Here is an 18,580-nt window from a genome sequence, read left to right as displayed (position 1 = left end):
ATCATCACCATCATCATAACTACCACCATCACTGTCATCATCGTCATTGCCATCACCATAACTACCACCACCATCTTAATAAACATTATCATATAGACTTCCATCAACACCATTACTACCACTGTCACCACTGTTGTCACTGTCTCTACCATCATAACCATCACTATTGTCACTATCATGAGCATTACAACCCTCCCCATTGTGTCAGCTACCACCACCATCACTCTTATTATTCCCATCACTCCACTGACATCATTCTCATGGTCATTGTTACCACTGTTATCACCATCATCATCATCCATCAAACTGGGTACTTACCCAATCAAGGAGCAGTGCTAGGTACTAAGATCACACATAGATATGGGACACTGACTCTAGCAAAAACATACGTAGGAAACAATTGTGGCCTGGGTTCTAGTCCCAACTCTGCCTCCACTAAGCTGTGTGACTAAAGACAACTCCTTCTCCTTTTGTGAGCCTATGCTTCTACCCCAATAAATGAGGGGATTAGACCAGAGGTTAGCCCTCATCTAGTTCAATAGATAAGAAACACATATGAAAAGTAATGTATGATAAGTGTCCAACGGATGATGCAGCTCCTAAAAGATCCCTATGAGTTGGATTGTCAGGGAAGACTCCTCTGGTCAATAGGATCACATCGAATGGCTGAGGAACCAAAGCTCATGTCCACCCCCCATGCCTTCCAGAATACTCAGACAAAAGTAATAGCTGACATTTACACTGTCATTTTATATCCTTTATTTCATTTGATCCTCACAACAACCTTGTGAGAGAGTTAATATAGTTCTTATTATCCTCATTTTGCAGAAGAGGAAACTGAGGCAAAATTATATAACTGGCCTTGTGTTGGTCACAACACAGGTCACAGAGCTGAGGGAAAAAGAGAAGAAAAACCATTGAACCTTCAGACCACTGGTTCCAGTGTATAAAATAAGTCATTACTTCCTATGTCTCCTGAGAAGGAAGAAGAGAAAATATTTGTCTTCTTCACATACTCATATACACTAGCCCCAAATTTCCATCCTTTTAGCCAGCTAGGGGTAAGCTTCTGATTGAGGAGGAGATTAGGGGAGAGCCGTGGGATATTTATTCTGTTGTGCAATCTCCTGATGAGAAGTCACTGAAAATTGGGCTCATTTACACCACGTAGAAGGCTGAGAAAATGATGATTCCCTGATGTCTGCTTTTCCCAAGTTGCACTTTCTCTCCAGGGTACAAAAGCCCAATGAGCCAATCTCTCTGGGAGAGAAGGAGCTGTAGAAGGAGGTTTGCAAAGTATTGGGAAAGGGGTTGGACTAGGCAAGAAAGGTAAGCCAAAAAAAAAAAAACTTCAACAAAATTACAAGTGGAGTGGCAGGCAGGACATCTGGGTTTGGTGGTCATTCCTACATTTACTGGATGTATGACATTGGAAGCCACCTTCTTCTCTAAGGCTCAATTTCATCTTCAAAAATCACCTCACAGGTGGGAGTCAAGATGGCCAAGTAGAAACAGGACTTCCTTGTGGATCTGGCTTCTACCTCCTCCAATTCATGTAAAAAATTACTCTAGACAAACTTTGGAGCTACAGAACCCACAAAATGACAGAGAGAAACTAACCTACCATTGAAGACAGTCCAGAAGGCTGGCAGGAAGGGGCCAGTGCAGCACTCAGGGAGCCAAGCCCAGCCCCCCACTAGCCCCAGGTTTAGCCTCAGGGCAGCCACAACCAGCCTCTGGCTGGAGGACTTCAGATCATTGGCAGCTGTGGCAGTTTCCAGAATTATCAACACATAGATGCTAAGTACAAAGTGAGAGGTCAGTGCAGTTTGGGCTTTGAGATCCGGTAGTTCAGGAGTGCAATCCGTCCTTTACCCCCTGAAGGGAGAAGCCACTGAGGCGCTGTGGCCATGCAACAGCTGCCACATGGCAGCTTCAGCTCCCAGCTTGCAGATTGTAGGGGGACCAAGCAACCAGTCTGAGGGGTCATTGCTCTTGCTTTAACCTGCTTGGATCTGGATTGCAGTCTAGGGTGGAGGTCCTGGGGTGCATGACCAGCTTGCTAGAGCATGTGGAGGCTCAGAGAGGGTACCCAACTAACAGCTCCAGCAGCTACAAAAACCCCAGCATTTGGGATGAAGCTCCCCTTTCTGGTAGCAGAGTCCTACTGTGGCAAAAAGGTCAAAAGTCAAGTGATTGAGTGGCAACATGAGCAAGCAAATGAAGCAAAGCAAGAAGATCAATCTAACTTTACACTCCTGTTTTGGGGAATAAAACGATCAAAGTATGGAACAGGAGGAAGACAATGAAGTCAGAACTCCTGCACCAAAAGCTTCCAAGAAACATATGGGCTGGTTACAGGCCATAGAGGACCTTTAGAAGCAGATAAGAGAAGTGGAGGAAAAATTGGGAAGAGAAATGAGAACAATGCAAGAAAATTATGAAATAAAAGTCAACAACCTGACTGAAGAAAATAACACCTTAAAAAATAGACTAACTCAAATGGAAAAAGAGGCTCAAAAAGGCAATGAGGAGAAAAATGCCTTAAAAAGCCAAACTTGCCAGATGGAAAAAGAATCTCAAAAGCTCACTGAAGAAAATCATTCCTTCAGAATTAGATTGGAGCAAATGGAATCTAGTGACTTTATGAGAAATCAAGATGCTGTTAAACAGATCCATACAAATGAAAGAATAGAAGACAATGTGAAATATCTCATTGGAAAAACAACTGACCTGGAAAATAGATCCAGGAGAGATAATTTAAAAATTATTGGGCTACCTGAAAGCCATGATCAAAAAAAGAACGTAGAAATCATCCTTCAAGAAATTCTCAAGGAAAATTGCCCTGATATTTTAGAACCAGAGGGCAAAACAGAGGTTAAAAGAATCCACCAATTGGGGAAAAAGATCCCCAAAAGAAAACTCCTAAGAATATTATAGCTAGGTTCCAGAATTCCCAGATTAAGGAGAGAATATTACAAGCAGCCAGGAAGAAACAATTTGAATATTGTGGAAATACAATCAGGATAACACAGGATCTGGCAGCTTCTACACTGAGGGTTCGAAGGGCTTGGAATATGGTATTCTGGAGGTCAAAGGAGCTGGGATTAAAACCAAGAATCACCTACCCAGCAAAACTGAGTATCATGTTTCAGGGGAAAATATGGTCATTCAGTGGAATAGAGAACTTTCAAGCATTCTTGATGACAAAACCAGAGTTGAATAGGAAATTTGACATTCAGTTCCAAGAAGCAAGAGAAACTTGAGAAAGTAAACAGGGAAAAGAAATCATAAGGAACTTATCAAAGTTGAACTATTTACATTCCTACATGGAAAAACAATAATTATAACTTATGAAAGTTTTCTCAGTATGAGAATAATTGAAGGGAATAAAAATGTGTTTATATATATGTATACATACATACATATGTCTATATAAGATGGTATATGAGCATATGAATACATATGTGAGTGTGTGTATATATGCGTACAGGTATACATAGATAGAGGGCACAGGACCAAGTTAATAAGAAGGGATAATACTTAAAGGGTGAAATTAAGAGGTGAGAGAGGAATATAATGAGAGGAGATGGGGAGAGACAGAATGGGGTAAATTATGTCATATAGATGAGGCAAAGGAAAATGGTTACAATGGAGGGGAAGAACAGGAAGGCAAAAGGGAATGAGTCAACCTTATTCTCATTGAATTTGGCTTTAGGGAGGGAATGACATACACACTAAATAAGGTATCTCACCCTCCAGGAGCATAGGGGGGGAAGGGGATGAGAGGGGGGATGGTGGAAGGGAGGACAGGCTGGGTGGGAGGGAAGTTGGAAACACCCACTTTTGAAAATGGACAAGATCAAAGTAGAGAATAGAACAAGTGGGAGATGGGATAGGATGGAGGGAAATATAGTCAGTCTTTCACAATATATCCACTATGGAAATGTTTTGAGTAACTACACATATACAACCTTTATTGAATTGCTTATCTTCCCAGTAAGGGTGGATGACAATGGAGGAAGGGAAAGAATATGGAATTCAAAGTTTTAAAATAAAATGTTTAAATATCTATCTATCTATCTATCCACATACTATTATTTTATATACAACTGGGAAATAAGATACACAAGCACTGGGGCATAGAGATCCACCATGCCCTACTGGAAAATCGCAGGGGGGATGGGGGGAAGATATGGGAGAGAGCAGACTGGAGGAGGGGATATCCAGTGGGATTTCTGTTTTAGGGTGGTGGGTAGTGGAAAAATGGGGAAAAAATTTCGAACTCAAAATCCAGCAGAAACGAATGATGTAAATTAGAACTTAATAAAGCATTTGATAAAGTAAAAAAATAAAATAAAATAAAAATCACCTCACAGGTTTGTCAGGAGGAAAGTGTTCTGTGAATCCGAAGCTAGAAAATATTATTACTTAAATTATACCAGCTATATTGTGTTTAATAATACTTATTAGAAAATACTATGTTTAATAACATGTGTTAATAAATATTATATATGTATGGATGAGTACTATTTCAATAATATTTATCAATACATTTTTATATTCAATGTTTATTAACAAAATCCCTTGTGTTTTTTAAGGATCTAGAACTGGAGGGAGCTTAAAGGTCATCTTATATCGACCTCTCATTTTATGGTGGAGGGACTTTCTTCTCCACCCACAATTATCTGTCAGTTGCAAAGTCTTTTTCTTCTTCTGTAGCAACTCTCATGACACTAGCTCTGCTCCTCATCTTCTTTTGGCTAGAGTACTGAAGTAGCCTCTTCACTGGTCTCTCTGCCTCCATTCTCTTTTCCTTCTAATCCATCTTCCACATAGATGGCAAAATAATCTCCCTAAAGCCCTAGTTTAACCATGCCAGTCCCCTACTCAAGGACCTTCGCTGGTTCCCTATTGCTCCCAGGTGAAAGTACAAATTACTCAACTTGGTATTTAAAGTCCTCCATAATCTGGCACCAGCCACCCCTTTCCAGGCTGCTTTAATCTTATTCCCCTTTACAATTTCTATCTTCCAGTCAAACTGGACTTCTTTGATGTTCATCACACTTGGCTTCATCTCCTGCCTAAATGCCTTTGCATAAGTCTTGAATGTACTCTCCCCCTTTCCGTCCCCACCTCCTCTTATTCACAGATTTAAAGTTGGAGCTAGAGATTTGCATGGTATAGTAGATAGAACTCTAGACCTCGAGTCAAGCTCCCTTCTTTTTACAGATGAGGAAACCGAGTCACAGAGAAGTTGTGTGCCCAAGGTCAGGTGGTCAGTAAGTATCTGAAGCAAGATTTGAACCTGGGTTTTCCTGAATCCAAGTCTAGAGTTCTATCTACTATACCATGCAAATCTCTAGCTTCCATGCACTACCCATGTGTCATCTCTTAAGGCAAGCCTTTGCTGATACCTCCCAGCTGGCAACTTTTTCTCCTTCCCCCTCAAATTATCAAGTATATACCAATTTGTTTATATATTGTTCTCTTCCCCTCTGCCCCCTGTAGAACACACATGTATCTTTGTATTCCCAGTACCTTGGGCAGTTCCTTGCATTGAACATTAGTAATACTTTTCGGATTGGATTGAACACAGTGGAAATGGTTTGCTCAGAATGTCACAGCTAGGAAGTGGCAGAGCCAAGATGGAATTCCCTGGTTACAATTCTAGTTCCCTTTCTCTAATTCCCCTTCCCTTCCTTGTGCTGTTGGGTTGACAGAAAAATATGAGTGTGAATTCCCCAATCCAACAAATCAAAATCCACAGACAGGTTTCAGGGGGGCCATGAATTTTTTTTAATGATAACTGTTTCAATATAATTGGTTTCCTTTGCAATCTCATGTATTTTATTTTATTCATAAAAAATACACATTATTCTGAGAAGGGTTCCATAGCTTTACTAAGCTGCTGCGAAAGGGGTTCAGTACACAAAAAATGTTGCACACAGTGGGCCTACATGTGTGTGTGTGTGTGTGTGTGTGTGTGTGTGTGTAGAGCCTAGTCAAAGATCCCCAAATCTGCTGCATCAGTCAAGCAGGTAATATACAAAAGTGGAAAAGGAGAGTTGACCATATGTGTGACTTTGAGGACAAATGGAGTGCATCAGTATAGCTACTTACTTCTTTTCTCCTTGCTCCCCTTCCTACCAGCTTTTGATCATTACAAAGTTTGGGGTAGGGGAAGATGGGGAAGAAAATAGTTTTGGGGTAAGGGGAGACATGGGAAAGGAGGGCAGTTGCCACACACTGGCCCTCCAAGCATGTGCTTCTACCTGACAGGCAATCTGGAATGGGGCACTGAGAGGGTTAATCTGGGAGAAATACTAGAGACTAACAATGGTAAGAGGAATGAAGAATACTTTTCAAGCAGCCTCTAGGAAAACAGGCACCTATTGCCACCATTAGCAGATGTCAATTATTGGGAGCCCTGCCAGTCCGACAATTAGGGGCTGGAAAGGGATATGTGTTTGTGTGTGTATGTGTGTTCATATATCTGTGCAAACACGCATGTCTCTCTATTCACGTGGGTGTGTGAGTGAATATAAGTGTGTCCAAGTAAGACTGCATGCATATGTTCAACTCCCCACTGTCATTATCTTCTCTCCTAGTGACAGGTCTGCTGCAGAATCTGAACTATGCAGCCAAAAATAAACACAACTCTGCCACTTAGCTGGGCTTGGCACCATGACCAAGGAAGTTAGGGATGTGACAGTCAAAGTTCACAAGACCAATGAAAAGTGGTGGTCCCTGAGACGTCAGAAGCACTCAAGACATTTCCCCTGGGCTCTGTTGGTGAGAGGGGCAGGGGAAGGGTCAGTTTGCAGTAAAGAACAGTGCCAATGCTGATCATTAAGTTTTTCTTTTTACCATCTGTTAATGCTGTAGGTGTTTCTGTGTGTCCCTAAAAATCCACAAAAGTGCTGGGGTGTGTTCCTTGTATCCCTTGCCAAACTGGGTGTTAGAGTTGGTGGATACAGTCCTTGGGTTCCCAGTGCCAAAATTCTAGATTTATCTGAGTAGGGTACACTCCTCAATTCTGGTAGCACCACCCCAACTTGAGAAAGAGCCCAGAGGGCAGATTTTTTCCAAGGTCCTGGGGGACTTGCTCCAATATGCCCTGAGTGTTTTAGAGTGCCTGTTTCAAATCTTGTCTCTATTACTTACTTTTTGGGTGACCTTGGACAAGTCACTTCACCTTTATAGGCTTTAGTTATCTCAGTTGTAAAACTGTACTACATGTGCTAGATGACTTTCAAGGTTACTTCCTGATAGGTAACTCAGTAGCATTTATTAAGTTCCTACTATGTACCAGGTGTAGGGTAGCTGGGTGGCTCAGTGGATAGTTAGAACAGTGTAGGTGGCCTGGAATCAGGAAGACTCATCTTAAATTCAAATCTGGCCTCAGACACTTACTAGCTGTGTGATCCTGGTCAAGTCATCTAACCCTGTTTACCTCAATTTCCTCATCTGCAAAATGAGCTAGAGAAGGAAATGGCAAGCCACTATAGTATCTTTGCCAAGAAAACCCCAAATGGGGTCATGAAGAGTTAGATGTGACTGAAAAAAACAACTGAACAACAAATATATGAAATACTTTACTATATGCTAAGGCTTCAAAGAAAGCCCCCCAACCACCATGAATAACCAAGGTTCAATGTCTCCTCCCTCTGTTTCTTCCAGACACCCCTCAGCACAGAGGACACTAAGCTGGCAATGACCAGTCTAGCACCAATGAAGGACACTCCTCAGGGATATTGGAGCATGTCCCTCAGGGACTTGGAGGAAATCTGCCCTGTAAGCTCTTTCCCAAAGGGTTTGGGGTTTGCTACCAGATCTCAGATCTCTGTGGCTCCTCTGGAGGACATTTTGAGTGTGTCTAATAATAATAATATGTGTAGGGACAGAACTTGTGATTACAAAAAATTCCCTTCTACCAGTGTAGGTGAGCACCTTCTCTGAAGTTAGATTCTAAGTGACTTGACCAAGGTCACAGAGCCAGTATGTGTCAGAGTCAGACTTGAATCCATGCCTTCCTCATTTTGATGTTACCTCTCCTATATTAAAAGGTAATATTTATATCACATTTTAAAGTTTGTATTATGTTATTTGGGCATCACAATAACCTTATGAAATAGGTAAAACAGGCATAACACCTGTTTTCAGATGGGAAAACTGAGGCTCAGTGAGGTTGTGACTTACCCCAAATTACCCAGCTCTTAAGTGTATTGGAAGGGGCGGCTAGGTGGCTCAGTGAATAGAGGAATCAGGAGGACCTGAGTTCAAATCCAGCCTCAGACACTTAACACTTACTAGCCATGTGACCTTGGGCAAGTCACTTAACCCCAATTGCCCTCCAAAAAAAAAGAAAAAGAAGAAAAAAGTGTATTGGAAACAATTTAAGCCTAGGTATTGCTGACTCTATATCTAGAAGACTACCCCCCACCCCTTAGCTGAGAGACAGAAAATAGAGCCCTTTGGTGGGTTCCTCATCCTAACAGCTGGTATTTACACAATGCATTAAAGTTTGCCAATCACTTTACAGACATTTCATTTGATCCTCAGAATAACTTTGTGAGGTAGATGTTATTCTCATCTATTTTACACTGAGGGGTCAGGGACTTGCCAAATGACTTTGGACACACAAAGGGTTCAGGCAGGAAGGGTCATCCTAGGGGGGGGTCAGTTAACAGCAGCCTTCTCCCACAGACTGAGAAGGGCCAGGTGTGTGCTACAGCACGAAGGATTGAAGTCTGATAAAAAGAAGAACTTTCCTAAGCAGAGTCAGCACATTGTCAGAACAATCCAGGCACAAACCCAAAGAGATTGCTTCAATTACTACCCCCCCATCTGAATTATTCATTCCCACCTTCATTTATTCATGCAACAAGCATTGAATTATCCAGGTAATTGCCTCAATTTTCCACTCCACCCTGCTGGGGACCCAGCCAGTCAGCTAGGGAAGAAGTACGGGAAGGCTTGTTGAATGCCTGCCTGAATAGGCCGCAGAAACACAAGAAGGAACAAAATGATCCGTCTGAGACCCATCCATACTCCCCCCACCAAGTTCTCTGAGGTCACCCCACTCCTCTCTAGTTGCCACAGTTTCCCCAAATCTGTCTTGACCATCTCAGTTGCCCATGAAGTGTCAGTCCAGGTTGCCTGATGGTGGAGCGCAGGATGCCCATCAGAACCCTGGCACTCCTCAGCCTCCCTATTACCCCTTCCCCAGAAGCTGCTGAAGCACAGCACAACAAACATCCAGATTCCTTGGCAGGTTCAAGACATGCTTTCCATTTTGTTTAAAGAAAGGAAAATTGCTTTCTTTTTCTCTTTTTTTAATGGGCTCATTAATATCGTATTCAAATTGCTGTTTGTTAAGGGCCAAGAAAGAAGGGGGTGGGGGAAAGGGAGCCAAGATGGGAGGGGAAAAACTCTCTAAGAGAGGGCTGGGGAAGAGCTGGTGTGTCCCTCTACTCCCAGGATGAGTACTCTCCTAATCGCTCTGCACTGGCATGGCCCTGCCTGCCTCCTCTGTAATTGAGTTTCCTGGAGCCAAGTCCCTGGGGCTGAGAGAGATGAGTAGAGGGCACAGAGGAGTGAGATAAATCAAGGTGATCTCTTAATTTTCATAAAAACAGAGGTCAGTCCTAGAAGGGATCTCAGAAACCATCTAGTTTAATCCCTGCCATATTTCAGAGGGGGAAACTGAGGTCCAGAGAGGACTACTGACTTGCCCAAGGTCACAGAATAGCAAATACATATCTGGAGTCCTCTGCATTCCTGAAACGATCCTCTATTTCCTGGAATTTCTCATCTTCCTTCACACTTGGGATGAAATCAACTTAGGGAAGGGGGAAGGGAATAAACACTTATATGCTATATACCAGGAACCATGCTAAGTGCTTTACGAATATTCTCTCATTTGATCCTCTCAACAACCTTGCAAGGTAGTTGCTATTATTTTCCTCATCTTACAGCTGAGCAAACTGAGGTTAACAGTCACTCGCCAAAGGTCACAAAAACTAGGAAGTTTCAGAGACTAGATTTGAACTCAGGTCTTCCAGACTTCATGCTAAGCCTTTCTATCCACTGCACCATAAAGCTGCCTCTGGGTACTCAGGAGTGAGCTGAATCTTGCCTGGGCCATTAAGAGGGTAAGTGGCTTGCTTCAGGGTCACACAAGCAACATTTGTCAGAGGCTAGACTTGAACCCTGGTCCTCTTGTCTCTATCTAGCTTTCTATGCTCTCACAAGCTACTTCTCACATACAGCCCTGAATTTTAGTTATTCATGGCTCTCAACCATAATCTCCATGAAAACAGGGATTGTGTCTGGTACAACTCCGTATCTCCCCTAGCCCCTAGCAGAGTACCTACTCCATAATATGGCCTCAAGAAGCATTTGTTGAATTAATGAAAGAGAGTAAAAAGCCAGGAATTGTCTCCCGCTACTCATTTAGGAGGATGGGAGTGGAGGTGGGGGGGGGGGTAGACAGGAGAAGTTGGACTTGCTCATGGAACAACTGAGATAGACAACTTGGTGGCACCATGAAAAAAGTGCTGGCCTTGCAAGTTGAGTACCTCTGGGCCAACCACAACTTCAATTCCTCATCTGTAAAATGGAGATAATACTACCATCTACATGCTGTAAGGACCAAATGAGAAATATATGTAAGGCTCCTTGAAGACCTTCAAGTCCTGTGTAATGCCAATGAGTATTGTTTTTAATACTTTGTTATTATGTGGATGATCAATATCCTTGTATTATTACAGAGAATGATTTTTTACTCTAAATTTTCCAAGTATCTCAGAGTGTTCCAAACCAACCCCCCATGGCTTCTGCTGTGGCATCTCACTTGAGGCTTCCTGTCCGTGCCCCAGACCTTCATTTTCAATCTTCTGACCATCTTCTTACTCACCATACCCCTCCCTCTTCCACTGGTGATACCATCCTCTTCTCCAACATGACTCTTTCTGTGTGTCTGCTAGTCATCACCAACCTTCGGGTCATGGAATGAAGACAGACATTAATTAAATGACTCCTCCATGCTCCCATCTTAAGTAGTGTGAAATGACCTTGGAAAGGGGAGAGAGACTGCACAATTGTTGCACTGAGGAATATTCAACTCCAATTGGATGAACTCCCCATAAGTGAATTTTTATACACAATGAGAACTTTAAGAGACACATGCTTTATCCACCCTTTAAAAAAAGAATTGTGTCTTCACTCTTTTCTCAGGAAATACTTAGGATCACAAATTTAGAACTGGAAAGGACCTTAGAGGTCCTTGGTCCAACTTCCATCTCTATCTCCTGTTTCACAGATGAGGAAACTGACACCCAGAGAAGAAAGGTGACTGGCCCAGGGACATGCTGCCAGATCATCTAATTCTAAATTCAGAACTTTCCACTGTTTTCAATGTGATAGAAGCACACACACACAATCCAAACCAATACTGATACCAGTAAACCAAAAAAAAAAACCTAGCATTTACATACAGTTTAAGGTTAGTAAGATACTTTATGTATATCACCTCATTTAACACTCACAACAGCCTGGTGACGTAGGTACCCTTTTAAAACCCATTTTGCAGATGAATTGAAGGAACTGAGGCTGAGAAAGGTTGTGACTTGCTCATGTTCACACAGCTAGTAAGTGTGTATGGTAGGATTTGTTGTATCCACTATGCCAATGGAGCATTCTGCTTCCTCTATTAGCTCTGAAAGTCCATAGCACTAAGTGATGGTACCCCACGCTTGAGACTTAACACAGCTGTCTTATGCAAATTCTTCTAACTCCCCAACTAGCCAGGAAGGTCCTCTAGTATAGGGATCACCCCAAATACTTCTCCCGTTTGCTCAGTGCCTGGTGAAGGGCCATCCTCCTTCTCTCCTTCCCCTTCCCCAAGCTGACACTTCAGCAGGGCTTGCTGATGATAATAGCCTAATTGTCTGAATCTCAGGTTAGCCTGTAGATGATGCTGTCATTGGTAATCTCTAGACTAGCTATCAAGCCTGAACCATTCCTGAGCCAGGGGCCTTGGTATCCAGAACAACAATGAGGTTTCTACCTTCCTCTGTCTTCCTACCATCTCCACCTCGATGGTCTAATACAACCCAGCCCATGTGGGTGGTTCCTATCTACCTTTGTGGGTTAAGTTCAAACCATCCCTCTTCACTGATTTTACTTTCCAGTCTAACTGGGCTACTGTTTTCAAGGACCCAGGTCACCTTGTATTCTCTATGGATCTTTCCAGTCTGTAATGCACCCCTCCCACCACCATTTCTGACCTTTCAGAATTATCTCCCTTCATTGCCACCTTCTCCATTGAGCCTTCCTGGATCTCCCACGGATTTTCGTAGAACACTATGTCTACACCCCATCACACCCTATCTCATACTAAATTGATCTGGGTACTTGTCACAGATTCCCCCCCCCCCACCACTGACACACACCCTACTCAGCACAATATAATCTCCTTGAAGGCAGGGTGGGTGTCATTTTGAAAAACCTATCACAGAATCTTATACATAGTAATAAATGCTTATTCAATTACACTGGAAAGAAAAGGAAAGCATTTCTTCACTTTTCAGCATCCCTGTTCATGCTTAGATATCTCTATGATCTCCAACAGAGAGGTAAGATGATGGTTAGGCCAAAGTGGACCCTCAAATGTTCCTTGGGGGAAACAAAGCATTTGAAGGGAATGTTCCTAGGCCCCATTTTAGAGTTTAGGAGCCTAGGTACCCAATGATTTGTCATTGATCCCTCTGGGTCTCAGTTTCTCTAGCAGTATATATACACAAAAATCTTCCACCTACCGACCTCAGGAGTTGAGTCTGTGAACTCGAGGAAAAGCATTTCTTCTTTAGAGAATGCTTCCTCCCAGGTTTGAAAGGAGGGTTCTGGGAAACAGGCATTACAAAGGAGTTCCCACTACCTCTAGCCTCTCCTCGCTCTAAGCTGCCTCCATCAGCAGCCACATACCAATCTATACCCAGAGTGACTTCAAATAAACCTCATTTTTTTTGTCAGCAAGTTTATAGCACATCTCCACCTACTGGTCTTAAACATTAACTAGGCTGCTCCACAGAGATCTTCTCCCAGAGGCAGAGGAAAGAGAAATGGGTATGGGGTTGGGGTCCAGATAGAGAATTAACTGTGCAGCAACCTGGGACAAAGGCTCCTTCCTTCTCCTTCTCCTTCTCTATCTAGCCCAGTCCATAGACCAAAGAACTCAAGATGGAAGGTCTAACCGCATTTAAAAGGAGAAATCAGAGATTGTTCAGACAGAGGCAAGGGCTTTCTCCTCTAGTAGGAGGCCACTAGGTCACATAATGGCACCAGTCATATCATATGCTATCATGTGTATACATCCAAAAAGAGGTGGGGTTACAGAATGATTAAAATGCTGTCCTCTAAGTCAGGAAGATCCTGGGTATTAGTATACCCTCTAATAGATGTTCTGCCTGGGCGATCCTAGACGAGTCATTTAACCTCTCAATGCTGCTAGGAAACTGTGCAAGACTCTGATCTGCAGAGAACAAGCAGAGAGATCTACCTGGATAGCAGAAATTCTTCACTGAGACCTCCCCATACCACTGAAATCATAGATCTGGTGGAAAAATATACACATGAGGCCATAAAGTTACATACTTCACATATAAATCTATGGATTTAATGTTATGTTTTTTATATCTACTAAAGGCTTGGCCTGGGGTTTAAGCAGAGACTAGAATTCAATTCCAAAGAAAAACACTGAGGATAACAAGAAGAAAAAAAGAGCCAAGCATTCTCTGCCCCCAATCAGCTTACATTCTATAGGGGGATTGCAACATGTACACAGACAGGTAGAATACAAAAAATATTGAGGAGAAAGAGAGTACTGGAAACTGGTGGGGGTCAGGAAAGACTTCCAAGGATACTTGGGGGCAGGACTTGAAGGAAGACTAAGATTTTGAAAAGCAGAGTTACATGTGAATGATTGAATACATTTCATACACGAGGAATGGGTGCTTGTGAGGGGCAAATGAATGGGGGTGGGAGATGGAACGTCTGATTCTGAGAATGGTCAGTAATCCACTTTGGCTGATGATAGAAAGAAAAGGAACAGCTGTTGCTAGGTCCTTGAACTTTGTCCCTTCTCTCTCTACCATATTTTTTCTCCTCTCCCACCCCTTAGACTGCTTATGTGAATCAGGGGGATTTAACGCTTGGAGAAGGCCCTTCAATGTATTAAACAGGCACCTCACAGACCACTCTCACACTAATTATATACCTTTTCTCCACCATTACGAACCCAAAAGCAACACAATGAAAAATGTTGGATGGGATGCATAGTCAGAGGACTTACAACCTGCATGACCTTAGGTAAGTCTCTGGGCCTCAGTTTCCTCTTCTGTAAAATCACTAGATGAGTGATCTTTAATCCTTTAATCTTTGATCCTTTGATCACTGGCTGTGTTCTCCCAGGTCACACACCCCCCACCCCACCCCAATACACATACCAACAGCAACAACTATATGGCATAAAGACTTCTGTTGGCACAAGTGCCATTTTTATACATTGGATCTGCACGCAGTAGTCACATGGGGTTTGGGGACAGAAAGGAGGGAGAGCAAAAGGTATCCCCTTTCTCCTTATGCACAAGGAGATGGAGGCAGAGAGAGAGAACATTTGTTAGATCAAGGTCATCCTACAAGGCAGCACTCAAGTCAGAAATGGAACTCAGGCTTCATGGCTCCCAGACAGGCTCTATGAGCAGACAAACTATATACCACCACCCCCCTTTCCAAGGCCTCAGGCTTGGTCTCAGGTAAAAGGCTGCGGACTTATACACATTCCTTTGTTCCATCTCTTTTCAAACCCAACTAGAATCCAATCTATCCATCCTGCTTTGTGATTGACAGGTCCTTACCTTTTCATTCTCTAGTCAAGTCAGGAAGGAACAATAAAGAGCTCATAAGGAAACAGAGCAAGTTCTTGGGCTGATGGCCTCTAAAGTCCCCTCCAGATCTATAGCTATGATCCTATGCCCTAGTAGAGATGAAGGAAGGAGCCCATTGCTTTGGTTCTGAAGTCTGGCAGGTTGTAGAGGGGAATAAGAGTCTGGGTGCTACTGGCCTTTTCTGGATGGAGACATTTTAAGCAACTGTTTCCTCTTGGAAATGCTCTGATGTCAAGATGTACCCCTTCTTTGGATAGGGAGACCTAGGACTCGCATGATAAGGAGATTGACCTGAGAACAAGAGGGAATAAGATGAGGATGGGCCCTAGGCATTTCCAGGCATAGAGGGAATGCCTGCCTTGTTTCTCTAGGGATTTTCCCCACTCCTCCTTTAAATAGATCCTCTAGTCTAAACCTCGAAGCAATGTTTCCTCTTGGAAATTGCTGACTCCCAGATTTCCCCTTCCCCTTCCATTCAGTCTCCAGACTCTGTTGAAGAGAGGCACTAGAAACTGATGTCCAAGAGGGAAAGCTGACTTCTCCCAGTCTGACTATAGGCACACATGCATCCTCCCCTCACCCCTTCTTCCTCATCTCAGGGAGACCCAGGAGAGACCAGGGCTCTGAATTTTCATTTTCAGAAGTCAGTTCTCAGTCAGTGCAGACAATAGCAAACCCCTTACTGGCTTGCTTAGTGCCCATTTTCCTACCTTATACATGGATCTGCCTTCCAAAGGGGCCTAGGATGTTTCTGGAGAGTATGGAAACCCAACTCAACCTATCTGCTTGGCCCATCAGACCATTTTGGACTGGTCATTAGAAAAAAAAAGTCTTCTACCTACCCTCCGAGATAATTCATCCTTTCTCCTGGAAATTTTATCTATCCTCTCTCTTCTGCTCTCCAGTCCTAGTTCTGTCTCCTACTGCTTTTAGTAATTCTCTTTTCCTCCTACTTTTTTTTCCCCTGGAGGGAAAGGAGAAGATGCACCCTACCTGTTAGCCTTGAACAATTCTAGGGAGCCTTGGGGCATGGGTCAAATTACTAGGAGACAATAGGGGCTATGCAACACAGGGTTCTGGGTACAAAGAGATTGAACTGATGATCTCTCCATCCAGAGTAAAACCAAACTGACTCATCATGCCCTGGATGGGGCAAAGAGAGGGTCTCCCCACTCTACCACCTTGATGGGCTGGCTCTCTTCTTATAGATTCCTCTCCTCGAAGACATACACTCTCAACCTGGGGACAGTGACAGCTTTGGCGGGGGGGGGGGGGGGAAGAGGTTGGTTGGGGATGGTGAATCATATACCCAAGGTCTGCTTGGTGAAGCTTCTCTCCTTCCAGTTTCAGACCTCCCAGTAAATTCCCTTCCCTTGGCCCCAGAAGCCCTAAGCAACAGTGGAGCCTAAGAATACCAAAGGGAAGAGGACCCTTAGGGCTCCACCCTTACCAAGAAGGTTGTTGGCTTGAGAGCCTGTGGTGGAGGGAGACAGAGGCGTCGGAATCTTAGTATGAGCCCCCACCCAGGGCGCACCCTGAGATTCCAGAGAGGCACACTTCGCTCGCTCTTCTCCCTCCCCCACGCTGTCCCAATGCCAAAGCCCCCCATTAGCAATGGAGGCACACTGTCTGACTGGGGGAGGGGGAGAAGAAGACGCAACAGATTACACTACCGGAGGGACCTCAGGAGTCTGGAGGAAACCTCAACCCCAGGCCCGCTCTGCATCTCCGAACCCCGGGCCTCTGCCCCCACCGGGACACTGCCCAGTCCTTCGGCACGCGCCCCCGCCCAGTCCAGGCTAAAACAGCGATTTGAATGCAGCTCAGGATAGCGGGCGTGTATGCAGCCTGCTGCTCCGTTGGGCATTTTCCTCCCTTTCCCTCCCTTCCAGAGGACTGCAGGAAGAGGCAATCCAGCCACAGGCATCCAGATCCACACACCACCACTACTACTCTTCCAGTCCTAAACCAGCATCCCGTCCCTTCCCTAACCCCAGTGCCAGTCTCAGCCCTGCTGCCTCTCGAGCTCCGCCGCTGCGGGGAGAGGCACGACCCTGCTGGAGAACAGAATCCTCCCGGTCCAGATACCAGCTCCAGACAGAAAGATACGCCCCTGGGGGCTTGGTTGAGATTCCCCCCCCCCCCACCCCCATGCCCAGCCCCTTCCCCGGGAACGGCCCGGGCCGGATGGGGGCAAAGGGAAGTCCCTTCTTTCACGGGGAGTCGGAGGGCGCCCCGCCAGCGAGCTCAGGTTCTTTGCCCCTCCCCACCCCTCTAGCATCCCCAACCCTCCACGGGCTACGGCGCGGAGCCGGGGCGGGCAGAGGCGCGGGAGCAGACCCATACCAGAGGGCGGCGATGCAGAGTGGGCTGGGGGAGGACTACGTGTCCCGGGGGGAGACTCCCCTCTCTCTTACCCTCCTTCCCCACACCCCGCCCGCACAGTCTATAGAGACACCCGCTGTGTCTCCTCCCCGCGTGTCCGCGCGGCGATACTTACCGTGGGCGAGCAGCGTGGAGAGGCAGCAGCAGAGGAGGGCGGCGGGGCCGCGGCCCGACATCCCGGGGGCCATGGCAGAGGCCGGGAAGCTGAAGGGAGGGAGGCCGGAGATCGATTACTTCCCCCGGGTCTAGGGCTGGAGAGGACGTAGTCTTAGGGACCGGTCAAACCCAACCTCTAGTAGGCAGAGCGCCGAACTGTCACCTCTGCGTGTGTGAGGCGGGGGGAGCGGGGGGGGGGGGTACAGGTGCGGCCTCGGTCCCTTCAGCTTGTGTGGGGTGGAGGGGGAGGGGGGTCCGAGACTCAAGCTTCTCGTAGTCCCCACCTCTTTAGAGGGCCAACCCGGCTCCGGCTACAGGCAGCATCGGGGCCCCCTGAGGACTGGGATCCCTCTCCCCACCTAGGGCTGGGGGGAGGTGGATCCAGGATTGGGCGGGAGAGCACTTGCACCCACCTCCCCCTTCGAGGGAGCCCCAGCAGGTTCTCCAAAGCTGGAGAGAGCAGAGCAGCGCGTGCAATCTTGGAGAGGGACCTGCGGCCTCGGGCTCCAGAGATCCGAGGGCTAGGTCCACCCTCCCCGCCCCCTCTCCCAGCTCCTCTCCGGCCCCGATTAAATCCGAAATCGGTTGAGGACTCCCATTTCCAATTCAAGGAACAATTTCGAAGATTTCGGTAGGATTCTTAGTGATCTGAGTTGTTCCGTCTGGATTTTCGCGACCTGCAGCCCCAGTAGAAAATCCTACGTCGGATGCACAAGAATAAAAATTGATAATGATATTAAAAGGAAATCCAGGCAACTTTAATCCATCCGGAGAATGAAAAGTTTCGGTGCAAAAGCTCACGCCGGCAACGCTGAGGCGACTCCCACCCCACCCCCACACTCTCTGGAGCGCCCGGGCGGAATGCACTTAGGCAAGGGGGCAGAGTTTCTTCTCCTTGTTTTCCTCGCGCGCGCTCTCTCTCTCTCCTCCTCCTCCACCACCTCCTCCTCCTTCGCCGCCGCCTCCTCCCAGCTCCAGCTCTCCCCAGAGCATCCGCCAGGGCTCCGGCTGGCTCCGTGCAGTCCGGTTTTAGCGCCACCTCCCCCGGCAGCGGCTGGGCTCTGGCTGCTGAATCGAGTCCGGCGTGG

General features: G+C 45.6%; 1 protein-coding gene across 1 annotated transcript in view; it reads right to left on the bottom strand.

Moving 5' to 3' along the window:
* Window positions 1–17,672, bottom strand: part of TMEM132E (transmembrane protein 132E) — a 131,134-nt gene extending 113,462 nt beyond the window's left edge. Inside the window, exon 1 of the mRNA XM_069089928.1 lies at window positions 17,452–17,672. Within this exon, the coding sequence (XP_068946029.1) occupies window positions 17,452–17,524 (73 nt within the window). The 5' untranslated portion in view covers window positions 17,525–17,672. The remainder of the gene's footprint in view (window positions 1–17,451) is intronic.
* Between the last annotated feature and the right edge of the window lie 908 nt (window positions 17,673–18,580).

The sequence above is a fragment of the Petaurus breviceps genome, unplaced genomic scaffold (assembly GCF_028583685.1).
Source record: "Petaurus breviceps papuanus isolate PSGF00001 unplaced genomic scaffold, PetGlider_PUasm1.0 186, whole genome shotgun sequence".
Taxonomy (NCBI): domain Eukaryota; kingdom Metazoa; phylum Chordata; class Mammalia; order Diprotodontia; family Petauridae; genus Petaurus; species Petaurus breviceps.
This window is presented reverse-complemented; position numbering and strand designations above follow the sequence as displayed.